Source organism: Bicyclus anynana, chromosome 27 (assembly GCF_947172395.1).
Source record: "Bicyclus anynana chromosome 27, ilBicAnyn1.1, whole genome shotgun sequence".
NCBI lineage: Eukaryota > Metazoa > Arthropoda > Insecta > Lepidoptera > Nymphalidae > Bicyclus > Bicyclus anynana.
Window position 1 is genome coordinate 2,253,943 of NC_069109.1, and position 22,376 is coordinate 2,276,318.

Here is a 22,376-nt window from a genome sequence, read left to right on the forward strand (position 1 = left end):
AAACAAACGTCAACGTCGCCATAAATTCTTGTGTTCTGTGCTTCTGTGTTTGTGTTTTCGTCAAAATCATCACAAAAACAAACAGCTGATATAAATAAAACTATTATGAATGATTATCAAAAGTAATCATTTAGAATGTCTTCAACAGTGAGCATAGAAGATTTGTGTGCGACAGATTTATCGTTAATATGCCGCGGCTGTCTGGCTACATCTGGTAAAATGAAGAACATGGTGGAATGGGGACTTACTGATGAGTTCTACAGGCTCACTAATATTCAGGTAATCAATATAATCTTAGCTTCAAAAGTTAATATTCGACGGCCTCCGTGGTGCAGTGATGTGCGCGGTGGATTTATTAGACGGAGGTCCTGGGTTCGATCCCCGGCTGGCCCGATTGAAGTTTTCTTAATTAGTCCAGGTCTAGCTGGTAAGAGACTTCGGTTGTGGCTTACCGGCAAAGACGTGCCGCCAAGGGATTTAGCGTTCCGGTATGATGTTGTGTTGAAACCGAAAGGGGTGTGGATTTTCATCCTCTTAACAAGTTAGAGCGCTTCTATCCTAAATTGCATCATCACTTATCAACTGAAATAGTAGTCAAAAGTTTTTTTTTTTAAAATAAATATATATACTTAAACATAAACATATCTAGCCCCAAAGTAAGCATACAGAGTAGCTTGTGTTATGGGTACTAAGATATTATAATATTCATATAGATTTATATACTACATAGAAATAGTTATACAATGTATAGACACACAAAGACACTAGAAAAACCCATGCTCAACACACAAATATTTTCCAGTTGTGGGAATCGAACCCAGGGCAGGATGCAGAAAAACATTGTAAGAAAACCTGCATACATTTTTTTTTTTATAAATTCATTACTATTGTGCAATCAGCTGGAACAGCTTTAAGCAAATTGCTTGTGGGTACTACATGGCAACCTGCATACATGAGAATTTTTTTAATTCTCTATGTGTGTGAAGTCTGTCAATCCGCATTGGGCCAGCGTGGTGGACTAAGGCCTAACCCCTCTCATTCTTAGAGGAGAAAATGAAATGAAAATGGAATGGGAAATATGTGGGTGAAACTGCAGGGCATTGGCTTAATACAACAGAGAAGTGTACATAATTCTGCTGCTATTGGTATATGGAAAAATAATTGCCCTTAATTCAAATCACATTTCTGTATTGCAGGTCAACACATTGGATAACCCGTCACTCCTGCTCTGTCTGCAGTGTGAGGACATTCTGTACAAGAGCAGGAGCTTTAAGGTCATGTGTCAAACTTCAGACCAGATGCTCAAGAACGCCATAGAGGTATCTTAACAACAAGCAAATTTGTACGAACGAAAAGGAGATTTAAACCCACATCTTGCTAGACACAGACATAAGTTAGTTATTTCTGCATATCGTCTCCAAAGAGTAAAAAAATCTTTTGTAGGTTTGAGTGTACTCTTATATAACAAGATCCCCAAGACTGTGATGGACCTGCCGATGCATAGCTTTAAGCAATGTGTTAAAAAACATTTACTTAGTCGAGGGTACTACAACATTGATGAGTTCCTTAATGATAAAAGCACTTGGAGACCATTGGATCAGCTTCCACCTTCACACAAAAAGTAAAACTATAAGAAATTGTAAAGTTGTCATCAATTGTAAATTATAATACTGTATGATTTTTTAAAAAGAGCATCTGTTGAGTTTCTTGCCGGTTTCTTCCCAGCAGAACCTGAATAGAATTTTTACAAATAGTCAACTGATGTGTCAAAAGTGCTTGTAAACTGAGCCTACTCCTGTCTTGTAAACTGAGCCTGATATAAATGATTTTGATTTTGATTTGATTTGAAGCTGACACACTGGTTTCACCCAATTAGTTCCCTTTCCCAATGGTCTAACCAAGATGTTGAAGTTGACCATACAGCCTGAGTTTTATGGCATTTTTTTAAACACTTATGATTGGTTAGTTTGTTAATTTTTTTGTTGGCAAAAGAAAAAAATAATACAAAAAAATATACAGCTTCAAATGTTACTTCGCCAATTTGTTACACTGGCAAACATTATAAGTAAGAAAAATTATAAAAAAATGTTTTTTCTTCAATTAACATACTTTTGTTAGATAGTGATGTGTATTGTTTAAGTATAAGTATATATTTTATTAAACCAATTATTCAACCAGATCCTTATATAAACATCATATTAACATCTCCATATATTTATGTTCATGGTGCCGACGTTTCATTGGGCAGTGGGCATTCCTCTTTATAATTCTTTCAAGTAATATAAATGCAGACTGCATTCCATTCAATGAAACTGCATTGTAACTTAACATCAGGGGTGATCATAGTCAATGGCACCTGGTCATTGAATAATAAAAACTATACCAAAAGCTACACTTACTTTATGGCTAGATAGTGATGTGCGTGTAGTGTACTGACCAAATATATTTATTTATTGTTTAAACTCATTCACAGTCACATTTTTGTTTAACCTTTTTTATTTTGTTTCAGATGAAACAATCCAAAGAATCCGATTGGGCCAACATTAAATCTAACTCATCAATTTCTCATGACAACATCATACACACTGAACTAACAAATGATTGCATCACAATTAAAATAACTGCACCAAACATGGACCAAAAGCTACACCTACCCTGTCATTATTGTCCACACCAGTGTCTAAAGAAAACTGACTTAATGTCACATATCACAAAAGTGCATAGTATGTCCCAATTGTTGACAATAGTTACAAAGTATTACTGTCATATACAATACTGTGCATACCACATAAACTCGGATAAGGAAAAACATTTCAACAGCCGAAAGCATTTGAATCAACACATTTTAAAAGTGCACGGAGAGAAAGTCAACTGTCTGGAATGCAATCTATCATTCCACAATGACGTCAGTTACAAAAAACATTTAAAAACGTGCAACATAACCCACATTTGCAACGTATGTGGTACACAATTTAATACTAACGAAAAGATGCTAGTACATTTGATGAGAAAGCATCCAGAACACCACAGGAGATACAAAGACGAGAAATGTAGAAAACGGTGTTCAGAAAAGGAGATTGATTCGAAAAGGGTGAAAAAAGAGAAAACCCAAGATTATGATAAGGAATACTTCTGCGATAGTCCGAAACGATCATTCGCTACACAGACATTGGAACACATAAAAAATGATGTAACTTTATCATCATGGCAGACCAAGAAAGATGAGATATCCACTCAAACTGTCTTCGAAGATCTGTTATCATTAAAATCCACCATGAGTGAGGAGGAGACGATTTTCTCTGACTCAGTTTCACTATCTGATATACAAACTCAAACTCTGCCGCTAGAGTTTGGTTTGAGCAGGTCTAACAAAGAAACTATTACGTCAGAAACTCAATCACCAGATTTGAGTATAAAGGAAACTCAAACTTGTGTCTGTCTGTATGACTCGAAGCCTAACTTTCGATGTATAGACAGTGTGTCGTCTAGTCCAAGTACGTTTAGTATTTTGACGTCAACAGAAACTCAAACTTTGGATGATTTTTTGAGTTTTTCGTCCGCTGAAACACAGACTTGTTTCGATGATAAAGAATTATGATATTGGTTTTAAACTGTCATAGTCATACATACTTCATTGTATGAAGGTTGTTTTTCGAATGATTCGAAAAGAGGCCGCGTCTGGGTACCTAGCTGAGCTACACATTTTCGAAAATTCAAAAATGTATGGCAATGGCATTCGTTATTGACAGGTCACGTGATCAAGTTGTCGATCGGATCTGCCATTCCGATACATTTTGTTAGTTATCGAAGCGTTAGAGTTTGTAGAAAGAGAATCGACGTGGCTACAGACCCGAATGGAGAAACGTTTTAACCCATTCACAACGGTGTTTTTACATCTATTTTGTGTATATCTTTAGAACGAAATATCACGTCGACAGTGGCCTTCGAACGTTAGTGTCCGAGACGCAATATTGAGTTTTTAGCTTTATTCGTAACTAGCCGACGCCGCGCGGTTTCACCTGCGTGGTTCCCGTTCCCGTAGGAATACGGGGATTATATTTAGCCTATGGCCTTCCTCGATAAATGGGCTATCTAACACTGAAAGAATTTTTCAAATCGGACTAGTAGTTCCTGAGATTAGCGAGTTCAATCAAACAAACAAATAAACTCTTTAGTTTTATAATATTAATATAAGGTCTTGGTTTAAGAAATATATAATGTATGTTGTACAATATATTAAGTATAAAATAAAAGAAAAAGAATTTAGAAAATTGACTTGTTTTTTTCATTTTCAAGAAACGATTAATTGAATATTAAGTACCTATCTAGACTACGTAAATCAACATAATTATCCGCCTTTTTTATTCATTATTCATTAGGCCTTCCCTTCCAGTGGTGAGCACTCCATAGATGCAAACATGCCATGCCTACCCCGAGGAATCGTTAAGCCTGTATGAAAGAACTTTTGTAAAATATTTTGCAAAGTACGTATAGTGCATACCCTAGTTGAAAACTTTGTGCACGCCACTGTTCCCTTCATATACCCACAAATGCTCCAATGACCAAAGATTTCATACTATGTCACTGACGCGTCAAAACTGAGACGGACGAAGGTGGTTAAAGGTGCGCAGAATAGGTGGTGCATAAAAAACGTAACCCTGTCACTCGTTCATCGAATTTTACTGCCCATATTTTTTTTATATTGTGTGAGTCTCGTGAATAGCTTACTATAGAAATGATCCTATGAATGTCTTAAGGACGACTGGAAAACAGTGGAGGAAAAAAGCCATAGATAGAGACTCATCTCTGGAAGCCTTCACCCTCAAATAGAGGGGTTCGCACTAAATTTTTTAAACTTTATCTATATATACTTATAATAAATCTGTAGAGAGGTCAATTCTGTACATGAAATATATTTCCAAAATAACTATCAGGGGGTGATTACTGATCGATACTGATGCCAAAAATGCAATCAGTAAAATTTTTGTCTGTCTGTGTCTGTCTATCTGTCTGTATGTTCTTTATAGAAACAAAAAGTACTCGACAGATTTTAACGAAACTTGGTGCAATTATTCTTCATACTCTTGGGCAGGTTAAAGTATACTTTTCATTACCCGTCAATGGGAGCAGAGCAGTGAAAGGAAATGTTGAGAAAACGGGAGAAGTTACTCCATTTTTTAAGCTTCCGTCGCCGTCGCATTGTGCCTACCATAGGGGTAGAGAAAGGATAGGGTAGGGTTAGGGTAGTGGTAGAGTAAGGATAGGGTAGTGGTAGGGTAGGGGTAGGGTAGGGGTAGGATAGGGGTTGGGTAGGGGTAGGGTAGGTATAGGCGTAGTACTAGAGTTTCACGCAGACGAAGTCGCGGGCGTCCGCTAGTATATATTAAAGTAACTTGAGTATGTACTTATAAAATTTTAAAAATTGTAATTTATTTTCGTTTTGCAACAAAATTATAAATTTTATTAACCTAATTCTACATATTATCTACTATAAGATCACTATGTATAATTTTCTTATGTGCGAAATAAAAGGCTTTTTATTTTATTATTTATTATTTACTAGCTGACGCCGCGCGGTTTTACCCGCGTGGTTCCCGTTCCCGTAAGAATATGGGGATAATATATAGCCTATAGCCTTCCTCGATAAATGGGCTATCTAACACAGAAAGAATTTTTCAAATCGGACCAGTAGTTTCTGGGATTAGCGCGTTCAAACAAACAAACAAACTCTTCAGCTTTATTATATTACTATAGACTATAGATTATTTTTTTTTATATACCGGGGGCTGTATATGAAAAATTTAAAACTCTAATAAATCCCAAAAAAAAAACTAAATTAAAATTGATTCATCCATTCGGGAGCTATGGTGACACAGACAGACAGACACGTCAAATTTATAACAACTTTTTGCGTCGGTTAAAAAGGTACACATAATATAGTATAGTGCGACCATTTCCTAATATTGATTTTGTTCACAGCGCAGGCGCGATTAACCTTCCGTCATTAGTAAATTTGACGTGACATCGTACTACCGCGTACGTAGTGCAAAAACACTGAGAAATCATATAAAACATTTGTAGGTACACCGGAAAATGTGCTGTTTTTCACCGTAAATCGCGCTTTTTGATACAAGTTTTTTCATATAAAGTGTAATAAAAGACGTTAAAACGGCTACCCGAAGGATATATCCCGTGAAACCAATGCATTTAGCGGCGGATGCCGTTCGTCAGAGGAGAATTATCTTGAGACTCGAGTCTACGGAATCTGAGGATCACTTTAGTAGGTGTTATTGTATTACCCTGCCAGCGCCGCCGGATATCAGTATACCATGTCGCTGCCAAGGGAGTTTATTTTTAATCAGGTGAGTCTTCTTCTTCTTCATCTTTTATGTTTTTTTTTGGCTCTACGCGCTGAGCGATTGAGGCAAGTGTATTTTTTTTAATGAGATATCAGCATATCAGTACAACATGTCGCTGCCAAGGGAGTTTATTTTTAATCAGGTGAGTCTTCTTTTTCTTTCTCCTTTATGTTTTTTTTTTGACTCTACGCGCTGAGCGATTGAGGCAAGTGTATTTTTTTGATGATAAGATGATGATGAGTAACTCTTCTTCATAATCCTCTTTTTTGGTTTTTGGGCTCTGCGCGTTGACAGATTGAGCCAGTAGCAAGTGTATTTTTTTAATGAGGTTTGTTTGATGATTGATTGATTAAAAAATATAAAAAAAACAGTGACCTGTGACACACTTTTGCTATTTGTTAGGTAATTAAAAAAAACCAAATTAATTAAGTGATGTTATATATTAATTAAAAAAGTTATGCTGTGAATAATAATAATAAAAAAAAACAGAAAAGGGATATGATAAGTTATGAGTTATGACGCATTTTACATAACTGGCAGAATGATTAAATTTTTAGTTGGGTATATATAGTATGGGTTAATTAAAAAAAAGTTCATGTTTAATAAAAGTTATTATTTTTAAAATTAACGTCACTTTATTAAGAAAATTGATAACTTACGATGACGCATTTTTTTAATAACTGACAGAATGTTAAACAATGCATTATAGTTAATTAAAAAAAATGCTTCATCTATCTTCTATCCATACTTAATACGTATACAGATATCATAAAAAAGTAAAATTTGTGGTATTGTAGGGGTTATCTCTGCATCTACTGAACCGATTTTGAAAATTCTTTTACCACTAAGCTACATTATTTGTGAGTGTCATAGGCTTTATTTTATTATCGTATTCTCACAGGAACGGGAACTACGCAGGTAAAACCACGGAGCGTCGGCTAGTACCTACAGCGTATACCTAACCATTGATTCTTACTATCATGTTCTATCAAAGTACAGATTAATCAATAATATACAGGGGGAGGAAAGTCATATTACTAGAAAAATGTTGAATGTGCAAGTGAAAGGACAGAGGAGAGGAAGGCCAAAGAAGAGATGGTTGGATTGTGTGAAAGAGGACATATTGTGTGTAAAAGGAGTGGATGATGAGTTGACGAGTAATAGAGACGAATGGAAAAGAATGACATATTTTTTCGACCCCACTTAAGTGGGATAAGGGTAAGGAGATGATGATGATGATACAGGTACGGAACACGAAGATGTCGTACCCGTCACAAATACAAAATTCAAAAACTAATACATTCTCGAGTCAGTACGACACGAAGCGTCGCATCAGTAACTTTCAATATTATTCAAGTAAAATGGCGTCTTAAGTTTTTAAATATTTAAAAAACTGTTTAAAAAAAACTAAAGAAATAAAATGGAGTATTTTTTTATTGGTAATTATTTATTTTTACATTAATTTGCGTAATTGTTGTTAGTATTACATTTTGAAATACAAATTATGAAAAAAGTTTGTCAAGTCAAGGAGACGCAAGGAGACGCATCTGTGGTTCCAACTGAAAATCAGCGCTACGTGTCCAAATTAAAATGGTCACGTAGCATTGTGCTGAGCTGGGGCCATTTTCTGGGTTATGCCACACATCGCAGGGTATTGTCCTGGATGTCATGGTGTACTGGAGATATTGTGATGTGTGGCATAATTTTGAAATAAACGCATTTTTCTTTCTTTCTTTCTTTCATGACTTTTGTTTTTTTTATTGGTTTCACTGGCTTCAGCACGCAGTGTGTAAAGACTCTCTCTGGTTACTCTGTGTATCAAATAATAAGTCACCGCGACGCTCGATTAAGTACACGCTTAGCATCACAGGCTGCACCCACTCTTACCATACAGTCATGTTGTGACATTTAAATTAATGACGATTAGTAATTTCATAAAGTGACGCAATTTATAGGTACGAATACCTACTCTTCATCGTCATATGAGTCATTATGTGACTGCAACGATATTTTATGACGCCGCGCGGTTTCATCCGCGTGGTTCTCGTTCCTGTAAGAATACGGGGATAATATACAGCATAAACCTTCCTCGATAAACGGGCTATCTAACACTGAAAGGATTTTTCAAATCGAACCAGTAGTTCCTGAGATTAGCGCGTTCAAATAAACAAACAAACAAACTCTTCGGTTTTATAAAATTAGCATAGATTAAAGTTGTGTGCATTTTAAGAAATTAAATATCACGTGTCTCAAACGGTGAAACCTGCATACCTGATAATTTTTTTACGTGTGTGAAGTCTGCCAATCCGCATTGAGCCAGCGTGGTGGACTATTGGCCTAACCCCTCTCATTCTGAGAAGAGACTTGTGCTCAGCAGTGAGCCGAATATGGGTTGATAATGAGGATGATGAATTAAATAATTAATTAATCTTTGTATATACACATCCAGATTGCATCATCACTTACCATCAGATGAGATTGTAGTCAAGGGCTAACTTGTAGAGAATAAAAAAAAAGTGGATTAATTTTCATAATTTCATAATTTAGTCGATTTGTAAACAACGAAATTTATTTAAACACAATACCAAAATATTGTCTACAATGTCGAGTTTTGTGTTTAAAAAGTGGAAAAACTGATTATTTGCCTACGACCTTCACCGTTTGGGACACGTGATATTTAATTTCTCAAAATGCACACAACTGAAAAGTTGGGTGCATGCCTCGGACCGCATTCGAACTCACACCCTCCGCAATCGGAGGCAGAGGTCATATCCACTGGGCTATCACGACTATCACTGATAGATATACTTTTCTTTTCAGTCGGTTAACAGTGACATTTCACAGCAGTTGCAGTAGTAACCCTAGGTCAACGGAATTGTGACCTAGATAGCGAACCGATTTTAGGTCACATTTGTCATGAGGCAGACCTAGGCAAGCTCTTTAGACTCGTTGGAGACTCATACTGAGTTTAATTCTCGTTTCAGAATATTCGGTAGTTTCAGCGTGATGCCTGAATAACAAAAAATCACGGACATATATAGTATCGATTATATAATGCCCCCCAACAAAAATTTTCAAAATATCTTCAATGTACAAAATGTATAGAATTCGTATTATAAGTATAGATTCTAGATGGCGCTAGTAGTACGTTATGACACGCTAACGTTTGTTGTTATAAATTGCATAAGTGAAATCTCAAATTGCTACTAAATGTATAGAATGGGGATGATGACTAGGTTTGAATATATTGATTTTTATGATACATTCGGGTAAATAAGGTCAATGTTAACTAATTTATACATTAAAAGCAAAGATTGTCTGGATATTGGCAAAATAAATAAGATTATAAAATTTCAAAATCTATTAAATTTTTGTTTATCGTAATTAGATAAAAATTCATACAGTTTTAGGTTCCTTACATTAAATGTGATATTTTTCAATAAATAAACAGTAAACATAAACGCACAAATAACAAAGATATTAGTAATTTTGTTTGAACGCCCATACAAACCTAACGATCAGCGAGCCAACGACGTCACTAAATCGTGCCATTTTGTATGGGGCGTTTTTCAGGGATCCGCGGCAGCGCCGCAAATCTGACCCTTTAAATCCCTGTAGCTCCGAAAGTAATGATCGCAGATACCCTGTTACTTTTACAAAATTGCTTTACTATTAGTATACTCTTAATTTATATACAATTTAAAAAACTATCATCATCCCTATTCGACCAGTTTTATTATAAGTATAGAATATAGAATAGATATGGATAGAGTATAGACGCGAAAGTTAGTATAGCAGTATGTTTGTTTGGATGTTTGTTACTTTTTAACGCCGCTACTACTGAAGTGATTCGCTTAAAATTTGGAATGGAAATAGATTTTACTCTGGATTAACACATAGGCTACTTGTGATCTCGGAAAAATCCATGGTTCCCGAGGGATTTGTGAAAAACTAAATTCCACGCGGACGAAGTCGCGGGCGTCCGCTAGTAGATTAATAAATTAGAAAAAATTATATCTATACTAATATTTTTATTAGGTAACTAACAGACGCCCATGACTTCGTCCGCTTGGAGATCAGTTTTTTAGCCTTTATGTTAATCCATGCTATAATATATCTCAATACCAAATTTCAGCTAATTCGGTTCAGTAGTCGTGGCGTGAAAGAGTAACAAACATTCATATCATCAAGATCATCAGTTTTCAAATCTCGGGAAACAACGGATTTTTCGGGATAAAAAGTAGCCTACGTGTTAATCCAGGGTAAAATCTATTTCCATTCCAAATTTCAGACAAATCGCTTCAGTAGTAGCGGCGTTAAAGAGTAACAAACATCCAAACATACATACAAACTTTCGCGTTTATAATATTAAGTAAGAAGTAGGATACTAATACTAATATAATAAACGCGAAAGCAAAAAGTCTGTCTGTTACCTTTACACTACCATACCGCTGAACCGATTTGGATGAAATTTAGTATACAGATAAATTAGACTTTGGAACAGAACATAGGGTACTTTTTATCCCGAAAACGTAGCATTCCGTAGCTATTGAAATCGTAACTCTCTGTAGAAGTGGCGTTGATAGTCCGTAGCCATTATCTAAACAGATAATCCAAAAAATACAAACTTTTTTTTAAGATTCTTGTAAAAATTCTTTTGGATATTTTATGTTAACTACACCATTTTAATAGTACCTACTTGTAGCATATGTACCCAGGGAAGTCACTGGCCTTTAAGACACGGGCTTACCTAGTTTAGGGGCAGGACGTCATTGCTATTTGTGTACTGAGTTTTTTCAAATAAACAATTCTTATATTCTTATTGGAACTGTAGCTCTCTGTAGCATTGGCGTAGATAGAGACCGTAGCAGAGTATTTCGTAGCCATTGAAATCGTAACTCTCTGTAGCATTGGCGTAGATAGATATCGTAGCAGAGTATTTCGTAGCTACTGAAATCGTATCAATCTGTAGCATTGGCGTAGTTAGAGACCGTAGCAGAGTATTTCGTAGCTATTGAAATCGTATCAATCTGTAGCATTGGCGTAGTTAGAGACCGTAGCAGAGTATTTCGTAGCCATTGAAATCGTAACTCTCTGTAGCATTGGCGTAGATAGATATCGTAGCAGAGTATTTCGTAGCTACTGAAATCGTATCAATCTGTAGCATTGGCGTAGATAGAGACCGTAGCAGAGTCTTTTGTAGATATTGAAATCGTATCTCTCTGTAGCATTGGCGTAGATAGAGACCGTAGCAGAGTATTTCGTAGCCATTGAAATCGTAACTCTCTGTAGCATTGGCGTAGATAGATATCGTAGCAGAGTATTTCGTAGCTACTGAAATCGTATCAATCTGTAGCATTGGCGTAGTTAGAGACCGTAGCAGAGTATTTCGTAGCTATTGAAATCGTATCAATCTGTAGCATTGGCGTAGTTAGAGACCGTAGCAGAGTATTTCGTAGCTATGGAAATCGTATCTCTCTGTAGCATTGGCGTAGATAGATATCGTAGCAGAGTATTTCGTAGCTACTGAAATCGGAGCTCTCTGTAGCATTGGCGTAGATATAGACCGTAGCAGAGTATATCGTAGCTATTGTAATCGTAACTCCATGTAGCATTGGCGTAGATATATATCGTAGCAGAGTATTTCGTAGCTATGGAAATCGTAACTCCATGTAGCATTGGCGTAGATAGATATCGTAGCAGAGAATTTCGTAGCTATTGAAATCTTAGCTCTGCCTTTGTTTCCGTTTCTTCTCACTGTAGTACTTTTTTTTTTTAATTCTTTACAAGTTAGCCCTTGACTGCAATCTCACCTAATGGTAAGTGATGATGCAATCTAAGATGGAAGCGGGCTAACTTGTTAGGAGGAGGATGAAAATCCACACTCCTTTCGGTTTCTACACGGCATCGTACCGGAACGCTAAATCGCTTGGCGGTACGTCTTTACCGGTAAGGTGGTAACTAGCTACGGCCGAAGCCTCCCACCAGCCAGACCTGGACCAATTAAGAAAATCTCAATCGGCCCAGCCGAGGATCGAATCCAGGACCTCCGTCTTGTAAATCCACCGCGCATACCACTGCGCCACTCGTTATCAACCCATATACGGCTCACTGCTGAGCTCGAGTCTCCTCTCAGAATGAGAGGGGTTAGGCCAATAGTCCACCACGCTGGCCCAATGCGGATTGGCAGACTTCACACACGCAGAGAATTAAGAAATTCTCTGGTGTGCAGGTTTCCTCACGATGTTTTCCTTCACCGATTGAGACACGTGATATTTAATTTCTTAAAATGCACACAACTGAAAAGTTGGAGGTGCATGCCCCGGACCGGATTCGAACCCACACCCTCCAGAATCGGAGGCACAGGTCATATCCACTGGGCTATCACGGCTTTTATAATATATACAATATTATTATTATTTTCTTTGTCACATGTTTAATCTTATTAATTTAAAATGTACACTCTAACTATTTTTAGAAATATAATTATAAAATGTTTACTTATATTATTATTGTAAAGATGTTTTTAAATGATGAAATTGGCATTTGAATTAATTTAATAACACATACTTTATAAAAAATTTGCATGCCAAATTGGTAAGATACATTTACCATCTACATCAGTGATTCCCAAAGTGGTATATATCGACCCCTAGGGGTCTATGACAAACTGCAAGGGGTCTATGTCAGCGAAAAAAAATTTCGGGGTCCATTAAAAGAAAATGGTTTCCACGATAGTGGATGATAACACATACACTGATAGTACCTATTTTTTACGTCATTTTATCTTATAATATCAAAACATACTTTGTTTTAAAAGTAACTGTGAAGTAAAAAAAATATTATATATGTTTTTAAAATTGTGTAAGTTGTAGGATACAGAAAATCGATCTATACTAATATTATAAAGCTGAAGAGTTTGTTTGTTTGTTTGATTGAACGCGCTAATCTCAGGCACTATTGGTCCGATTTGAAAAATTCTTTCAGTGTTAGATGGCCCATGTATCGAGGAAGACTATAGGCTATATATTATCTCCGTATTCCTATGGGAACGGGAACCACGCGAGTGAAATCGCGCGGCCTCAGCTAGTATCAAATAAGAAGGTGGGTCTACCCAACACGGAAAAACATGGCATGGTCTACGACCTCAGACTAAATACACAAGGACTAGTATCGCACCCAAATTCACAAACAAAATTTTGTGCCATTTTCTAAGGAAAACTAGCTTAGATTTCATACATATTTTAAACTAAACTAGCAGTTTTTGTTCGTTTTTTACACCATATAACTACATAAAAAGGTATTTTTACGGAGGTTTTTACCGACGGACACGATTTTAAACTATGAAGCATCGATTCTTTAGAGACAGTGTTTATAATCGCATAAGATCGTTGATCATATACGTTGACAGAAAAATAATGTCTTGCGAGGCAGGTCTTTATCTAATTATTCTGAGTCTACGACACAAAAATGTTTAGGAAACTCTGATCTACATCTACCAACCACCTGTATATATATACGAACGCATGTATCTGCAAATAAATAAATTGATTGATTGATTGATTGATTGATTGATTGAAAGTTGCATAACAATTGCACAGACTTCCTGTCTCAACTGCAATACAATAGATAGATACATCTACAGCTGAGTATCGATCGTGCAGGTCGTTGCTCCAACTTCATTCCGATCAATATAAGCCTCAGCTGTGTAAGACACTGGCCGGTACTATCTGTAATCAACCATTCCGAGGCCTTCAACGGAAGATATTTGAGGCCTTGAATCACTTTGCGAGGCCTAAGAGGCCCGCGGCTAAACCACGCAATATATTTTGAACTACGCAATTTCAATACGTTTTTTATCAGACTTCAAAAAAAGGAGAAGGTTCTCAATTCGAAGCGTATTTTTTTTTTATGTATGTTCTTCATAACTTCGTCATTACTTAACCAATTTTGGAAATTCTTTTTTTGTTTGAAAGAATATACTTTTAGGTTGGTCTCATTTATTTTTCATGAAAATCGGTTCAGTAGTAATTTTATAATAAAAATAACAAAATTGCCCGTTCTGTGGCGCTTTCGTTCAGTATGCTAGGGCGCACTTAAAACAGAAAAATAAAATCTTTTTAACAAAAAAATTTAACCGACTTCAAAATCACAAAAATAAACTACTAAAAAGCGAAAAATAACATCGTATGCCACGTTCTGATCACTTTGAAGGCGGTACCAACACAGTGATGCATTAACTAAAGCCGATTAAATCATTAACTTTTACGATTTAAAGACATTTCTATCCCGTGGTTCTTTCAGAAACGGCTTTAATTAATACGTCACTGGCTTTGCACTGCCTTCAAAGTGATCAGAAGGTAGCACATACGATATTATTTTTCTCTTTTTAATTTATTTTTGTGATTTTGAAGTCAGTTCAATTTTTTTGTTAAATAGATTTTATTATGTATGTAGACAACAAAGAACCCTTATAGGTTTCACCGTCTGTCTGTCCGTGGTTCAGCTCAATGACCACGCATGGATTTTATATAAATAAATAATAAAATAAATAAAATCTTTATTAACCAAAAATATATACAAAAAACCATAAGATTGCCTGTGGTCTCCACACTAGATTGATCTGTATCGTGGAGACCAGGTAGGATTTTCTAATGCTTTCCGTTGGACTAGGACTAATTACAAAAATTACAATAAATAGGACTACATTACAAAAAGAAAAACATTACAAAAAAGAAAAGTAAAGTAAAACAGTAAGCAGAAACGTTAGATAGGTGTACACAATTATTTTAGCTTATTTCATATTTGCATTGAGTAATTCTTCGGTGTCTGTATAAGTTAAACTTTTTAACCAATTTGTTATTGTTAGACTTGCCTGATTTACTGAGAGGTTGCAAAGATCACAGGACCTTGCAACAAAGTTGTAGACTTTTGCATCGACATATGGTGTAAATCGTCGAGCGAACTCAGTTTTCGCAATTGGGAGATTGACCTTGACTATTCTTTTTCCAAATACCTTTTTTACATTTGGGGATTGTAGCAATTGTCTATGTTTTGACAAAGCTGCTTTTAATATAAAGATACATACGACACTAACAAATAACGTGGCTTTGTAGTGGTCAAAGAATTTACGAAATCGGAAAAAATAATGCAACTTCAAATGTTACTTCGCCGCTTTGGTACTCCATCTCTTTTGAGCAAGAAGAGGGATTTTTTTTCTTCAAGTAACATACTAGCAGACGCCACGCGGTTTCACCTGGTGGTTCCCGTTCCCGTAGAAATATGGGGATAAAATACAACCTATATAGCATGAGGATAGTGAAAGAATTTTTCAAATCGGTTCAGTAGTTCCAGAGCCTATTCAATACATACTAAACAAACAATTAAATCTTTCCTCTATATTTACCCCGACACAAAAAGAGGTGTGTTATAAGTTTGACGTGTCTGTCTGTCTGTGGCGCCATAACTCCCGAATGGATGAAGCGATTTCAATTTAGTTTGTTTCGTATGAAAGGTGACTTATGTGCGAGTGTTCTTAGACATGTTTGATGAAAATCGGTTGAGCCGTTTAAAAGTTGTGGGGGCGAAAGTGGGGAAGAACAACCGAATGTCTGCAAATATACTCGAGTGGGGTCTCAAATGAAAGCGCACTGAAAGAGAATATTCATGACTTGATCGAGAGTGTAATTTCATGACTTTCGGGGTATTTTTTAATTATAAATTTATCGGTTCGACAGCCTCCGTGGCGCAGTGGATTTACAAATTGGAGGTCCTGGGTTCGATCCCCAGCTGGGCTGGATTATCTTAATTGGTCCAGGTCTGGTTGGTGGGAGACTTAGGCCGTGGCTAGTTACCACGCTACCGGCAAAGGCGAGTAGAAACCGAAAGGGGTGTGGATTTTCGTCCTCCTAACAAGTTAGACCGCTTTCAATTTAGATTGCATCATCACTTCCCATCAGGTGAGATTGTAGGCTAACTTGTAAAAATAAAAAAAAAGAGTTGGGATATTGATAATGTGGTTATGGCCCGCCAGCCCAAAGCATAGCGTCATGGTCGATCTAAGCTCTATAATATCCCCTCTCCTATGTTTTGAAGGGAAGCCTGAATTATTTATCTTTGTTACATACAAAGTTTTCATAAAAGTATGTTTTTCAAAATGTTCACAATATTAATTTGTTTGTATTCCCATAGTCAACCGTGACATGACCTTCCGATGAATAATAGATAACGGTTGTTTTAATCAATAAGTTGCAAGTACTACGGAATCGATATGATGAACCTTGTATTATCTATCTATATTTCTATCCTAGATTAAGAGTAGGGTAGGGATAGAGATCTTCCCTGTCCCTACCCTACCCTACCCAGAAATGCATATAAGTCAAATCAAACCTTCACCGGGTAGTCTAAAATGTACGTGTGAGGTATCTATGGATAGGTCTTCAAAAATGATATTGAAGTGTCCATTATATTTTTTTTCTAAATTGTATAGTTTGCGCGCGAGATGCTTCCAAAGTGGTAAAATGTGTCCCCCCCTGTAACTTCTAAAAAAAGAGAATGATAAAATTAAAAAAAATATGATGTTCATTACCATGAAAACTTCCACCGAAAATTGGTTTGAACGAGATTTTGTATCTAGGTTTTTTTTAATACGTCATAAATCGTAATCGTAATATGTTATATATAATGTGTTTATATGTAATTAATTAGCAAGAAGTTTATGTAACTTGCTGCTACGGAACCCGACTCGCACTTGGCAGCTTTTTTTTTTAAATTCTCCTTGAAGTACGAGGGTGGTTCTTACGGAGATAATATTGTTTATAAAAGTCCAATTTGTAACAATGCTTAAAATAGGGGTAGAGTAAGGGTAGGGAAGACTTACAGTAGGGGTAGGGTAGATGTAGGGTTGGGAATAGTATAGGGTAGGGAGGAAGTGCACATACGTCAAAGTAAATTTTGACCGGGTCCGCTAATTATTACAAAGAGATAAAGTTTGCGGTATTGTAGAAAGTAATCTCTGGATCTACTGAACCGATTTTGAAAATTCGTTTATCACTACAATGCCATGTTATTTGTGAGTGTCATAGGCTATATTTTATCTCCGTATTCTCACTGGAACGGGAACACTCCGTATTCTCACTACGCGGGTGAATCCGCGGGGCCTCGCCGGATCTACTAGAAAGAAAGCCTACTGATAAGGAATCCTGCCCCGTCACCTTTTTTTTATACTTTACAAGTTAGCCCTTGACTACAATCTCACCTGATGGTAAGTGATGATACAATCTAAGATGGAATCGGGCTAACTTGTTAGGAGGAGGATGAAATCCACAACCCTTTCAGTTTCTACACGGCATCGTACTGGAACGCTAAATCGCTCTGCGGTACGTCTTTGTCGGTAGGGTGGTAACTAGCCATCGCCAAAGCCTCCCACCTGCCAGACCTGGACCAATTAAGAAAACCTCAATCTACCCAGCCGGGGATCGAACCGAGGACCTCCGTTTTGTAAATCCACCGCGCATACCACGGAGGCCGTCGATATATTATCGCCGTATTCTCACGGGAACGGGTTCTACGCGAAACCGCGGGGCGTCGCCGGATCTACTAGAACGAGAGCCTACTGATGAGAAAGCCTGCCCCGTCTCCTTTTGTTCTTAAGGGGGAAATGTTGTTGTTGCAGGAGTTGTCGAAGATGGACGTACAGTTCCTTGGCACATCCGCACCGCCCACTTCCCAAGCGCCCGTCAGCTGCTCCATCGAGATGGCGACAGACACCATCGCTGAGGTATGACGTCACAGATCACACCAAACATCTGTCAGAACCAGTAAATGATAGAGCTCAAAGATGGAATGGAGATACTGTGTTTTAAGTGCACGTTTGGTTGATGAAGTCTACGTTATTGACAAAACAAATCGCAGAGAATCGCTGGCTGCAGGAAGTTTAGGACTGGTAGATAAGATGCTTTTGGCAAGCGTGCCGTCTTGGATGTTTTTATTGATTTAAAAAAAGCCTTCGATACTGTACATACATTATTTTTAAAAATGCTCGGAATAATTGAAATAAATGGCGTTGCCCTGAAAATGTTTTATTCGTATTTAACCAATAGAACACAAATTGTTAAATAATGCGAATGTTAGAGCAGGGATCTACCAGGAACATGTGGGCTTCCACAAGGTTCTATTTTAGGTCCGTTACTTTTCCTACTTTATATAATCAACATCTGCACCGCCCACTTCCCAAGCGCCTGTTAGCTGCGCCTGTTACCATGGAGATGGTGACAGACACCATCGCTGAGATAAGACGTGACAACTATACCCAAGCATCTGTCACAACCAAGTGTATGATAGAAAACCGAGATAGATGCTGGAATGGACAGGAATGGAGATACCGTACTTTAAGTGCAAGTTTAGTTGATCAAGTCTACGTTAGTCACGTTAGTAGGAGGTTTAGGACGGTGGCATGCCGTACGCGCTGTAATACGATAAGCTTAAACCACCATTGGCTGCATTATTACTTATTCAGGCGCAATTTTGCAATTTAAATTAAAAATTATATACTTTTTGTGTCCAGGCATTGTCTCCGGACAACGCAGGGTCGCTGCTGTCGATCCAGTCGGCACCGCCGGAGCAGAGCGAGCGCTCTGAGCCGCGAGAGCGTCCCGTCAGTTTGCTGCTCGAGCTGCCGTTAGCCACTGTAAGTACAAATGATTCCAAAGTGCCGTAGGCTCCTTAATGAGAAGAAACATTACCTGGTAGTGCAGATACACAAGAGATGGGCGGAACGGCTCTCAGAACGTCTCCTCTGACATTCAGAACGTTCGGGAAGGGTGTTTTAGCTTGAGTGTATATATAGGTCCTGACGCCGTGTGTATCAGAGCAGATATCCCCGTGACCGCGGATAGAGCCCACGTCTAGATGACGTTGAAAGTCGGGGATCTCATCTTCGCCAGCTAAGCGTTGTCGGTCATTATCACGTCGTCAGGCTGTCTAGGCACTGTTTTCGGACAACGCTATGTTCCATGTCAGGGAGCATCGAGAGGGTCCTGTAAAGTTGCTCAGGATCCTAGCACGGGTTATTGGTGGGACTCTACGATTCGCTGGATGCAGGTGGCTCAGGATCGTGATGTCTGGAAATCCCTACAAAAGGCTGATGATGCTGATGATGATGATGATAAGGATGATGATGATAATGACTGTTGTCTTCCAGCAAGTGGGCGCGTACCTGTCCGCGATGTCGCCGACGGACCAGGAGGAGGATTCGCTGCTGACACTGTCCTCGGTGACGGCGCGCCCTCTGCTGGCGGCGTCAAGGAAGCTCCGACCGACCGACAGCTCCACCGAGTGAGTTTTCTTATACAGGCGGAACTTCGCAGTTTCACCGACGTAGTTCCTACTCCTGTGGTAATACAGGGATAAAATATAGCCTATGTCAATCCCTGATAATGTACCTTTCTATTGGTGAAAGAATTTTTCAAATCAGTCCAGTAGTTTTTAGTTTTTTCCTTAAACACAAATCTTTTCTCCTTATAATGTTAGTGTGGATTATTATATTATTTGCCATTTGAAATACCAATACCATATTATTTATCTACGCTACCTTCAATTATTTACAGAGCCGTTATAGCCCAGATATGACCTCTACTTTCGATTCGGAAGGCGTAGTTTCGCATTCGGTCTGAGGCATGCATTTAACTATTGAGTAATGTGCATTTGAAGAAATTAAATATTTCGTGTCTCAATCATGCATACTTGAGAATTTTCTTAATTATCTACATGTGTGAAGTCTCCAATCCGCATTGGGCCAGCTAATCTCTCTATACAATACAGTACGAAGGTCCCATTACCAGCTGAGGAAAAAACTGGTTCGATAAACCAGCCATTCAAAAACTAGAATTTTATCATTTAACTGCTGCATCAGCAGATACCTACAAGCCAATTTCAATAATCTCGTCGGAGATGACGTATTTAAGCCGTTTGAGATCAAAACGCTAGAACCGTAGGATCCGAGTGTTCGTATATGATTTTAGAGAAATCGCTAAAACTATATTTAGGTCAGACAATCAGAGGCAATACGTGACAGTATTGCCACGTTGATAACAATACAGGCAATACTGCGCACTTTACAAATTGACAACGATACGAAGAAATACTATGATGCCTAAGCTCATGGGTATTGAGTTGTTGGTTGCTCGCAGCGTGTCGTCGCCACCCGACGGCGGGTACGGCTGGGTGGTGGTGCTGGGCGCGTTCATGGTGCAGTTCTGGGTGGCTGGGCTCTTCAAGTCGTACGGCGTGCTGTATGTGGAGATCATGGAAACGTTTCCGGACTCCTCCGAGAGCGTCGCGTCTTGGATACCGGCAGCGCTGTCCACGCTCTGCTTGGCTTTGGGTAATCATCTTTTTTTTTAAGTCATCCCTCCTAGCAGGACTGCGGGCGAGCCCCAATAGGATCTTGAACATGTTAGCAAGCAAGACTGACTCGTCGATCCTGCAGTTATTTCTGTTTTGGTGCGGTGAGATTGTTTTTTTTTTTTATTTTTTTTTTCTTAAATGTAATTTGTGTACCTACTAACATAATTTTTAAGTTTGTTATTAACGAATGGGCCTTTGTAGCCAAAAATAAAGAAATTATTATATTATTTAAAGTAAAACTTCTTTCGACTTGCGGAGTAGGATGGCCTGTGTAGCGCAGTGGTATGCGCGGCGGATTTACAAGGAGGTACTGCTAAACGATTCAGCGTTCCAGTACGATGTCGTGTAGAACCCGAAAGGGGTGTGGATGTTCAACCTCCTAACAAGTTAGCCCGCTTCCATCTTAGATTGCATCACTTACCATCGGGTGAGATTGTAGTCAAGGGCTAAGTTGTAAAGAAAGAATAACAAAAAAAAGGACATGGAAATAAGCCTGGGAATGCCTTGCGAAAAGGAAATTTGGAAAAGCGAATGGACGTTGAGAGGGAAGCTTAAAGAAGTTTTACTTCATTCTTGTGGCGTTGAAGTATACTCGTTTGCTTTTTTTAATTTAATCTGTTTATTAGCTGATAAATCAGCCCTTGTCTGCGATCTCACATGTTAGCGAAGATGCATCATCACTTACTATCAGGTGCGAGATTGTAATCAAGGGCTAACTTGTAAAGAATAAAAAAAAAATCTGTAACTGTCACTTTCTGATATTAATGATCGAGCGACTACTGAAAACTTTTTAACTCCAACGTACAATTTTTTTGCTACAGACTTTTTTTTTATTGAAAAAGAATACAATAAGAAACTTAAGCTAACTTATCCTAATAAATATACAAATCATGCCCACGAGGAATAGTGGCAAGAATACTGGCTGCATTTCCGCGCTGGACAGCCAGGCTGATCCTTTGCGCAAAATGATCCAGCCCTTCTGTCACCAGTCGAGACAATTAGCCTACTATTAGTACTTACCAGTAAAGAGAAAATAATGACAAGTTGGAGTGTTGCAATAATAGCAACTGGCCTCCTATTGTTTATTTCAAGGAAGAAGGAATACCCGTTTATTTCCTAGCTCTATAAAGGATTAAACTCATTCTCAAGTGAACAAAGAGTGATGTTTTGATCTTAATATGCCCAAGTTGTCAAGGTTTACGCCAGTAACTGAAACAATGTGAAGGCATTTTTGTCTGTATGTTTTTCATCTGGTTTTGTATCTACAGAATGATGTTGTTTCTCTGCACAGCTCCTCTGTCGTCGGCGCTATGCGAGAAGTACTCCTGCAGATTGGTGGTATTCACTGGCGGGCTGTTCTGCGCCACCGGGCTTGCTGTATCGTACTTCAGCACCGGCCTGCTGCACCTGCTGTTGAGCTTCGGTGTGATGACCGGTGAGATATGGTCTGTCTGTCTGTCTTATGTCAGAAGTACTCCTGCCGGTTGGTGATGTTCACTGACGGGCTTTTCTGCGCCACTGGGCTCGCTGTGTCGTACTTCAGCACTGGGCTGCTGCACCTGCTGCTCAGCTTCGGTATAATGACCGGTAAGATATGGTCTGTCGGTCTGT

General features: G+C 38.1%; 2 protein-coding genes across 2 annotated transcripts in view; both read left to right on the top strand.

The window, feature by feature from the left end:
- Positions 1-2: 2 nt before the first annotated feature.
- Positions 3-4,275, top strand: LOC112051223 (uncharacterized). Its single transcript, XM_024089772.2, has 3 exons — positions 3-279; positions 1,197-1,319; positions 2,510-4,275. The coding sequence occupies exons 1-3, from the start codon at positions 136-138 to the stop codon at positions 3,596-3,598; spliced, it is 1,356 nt and encodes a 451-aa protein (XP_023945540.1). The 5' UTR covers positions 3-135; the 3' UTR covers positions 3,599-4,275.
- A 1,749-nt stretch (positions 4,276-6,024) lies between these two features.
- The window catches only part of LOC112051241 (monocarboxylate transporter 12-like), a 48,018-nt gene continuing 31,666 nt past the window's right edge, over positions 6,025-22,376 (top strand). The window contains exons 1-6 of the mRNA XM_052890157.1: positions 6,025-6,362; positions 18,034-18,138; positions 18,925-19,047; positions 19,561-19,694; positions 20,549-20,742; positions 22,057-22,200. Of these exons, the coding sequence (XP_052746117.1) occupies positions 6,330-6,362; positions 18,034-18,138; positions 18,925-19,047; positions 19,561-19,694; positions 20,549-20,742; positions 22,057-22,200 (733 nt within the window). The 5' untranslated portion in view covers positions 6,025-6,329. The remainder of the gene's footprint in view (positions 6,363-18,033; positions 18,139-18,924; positions 19,048-19,560; positions 19,695-20,548; positions 20,743-22,056; positions 22,201-22,376) is intronic.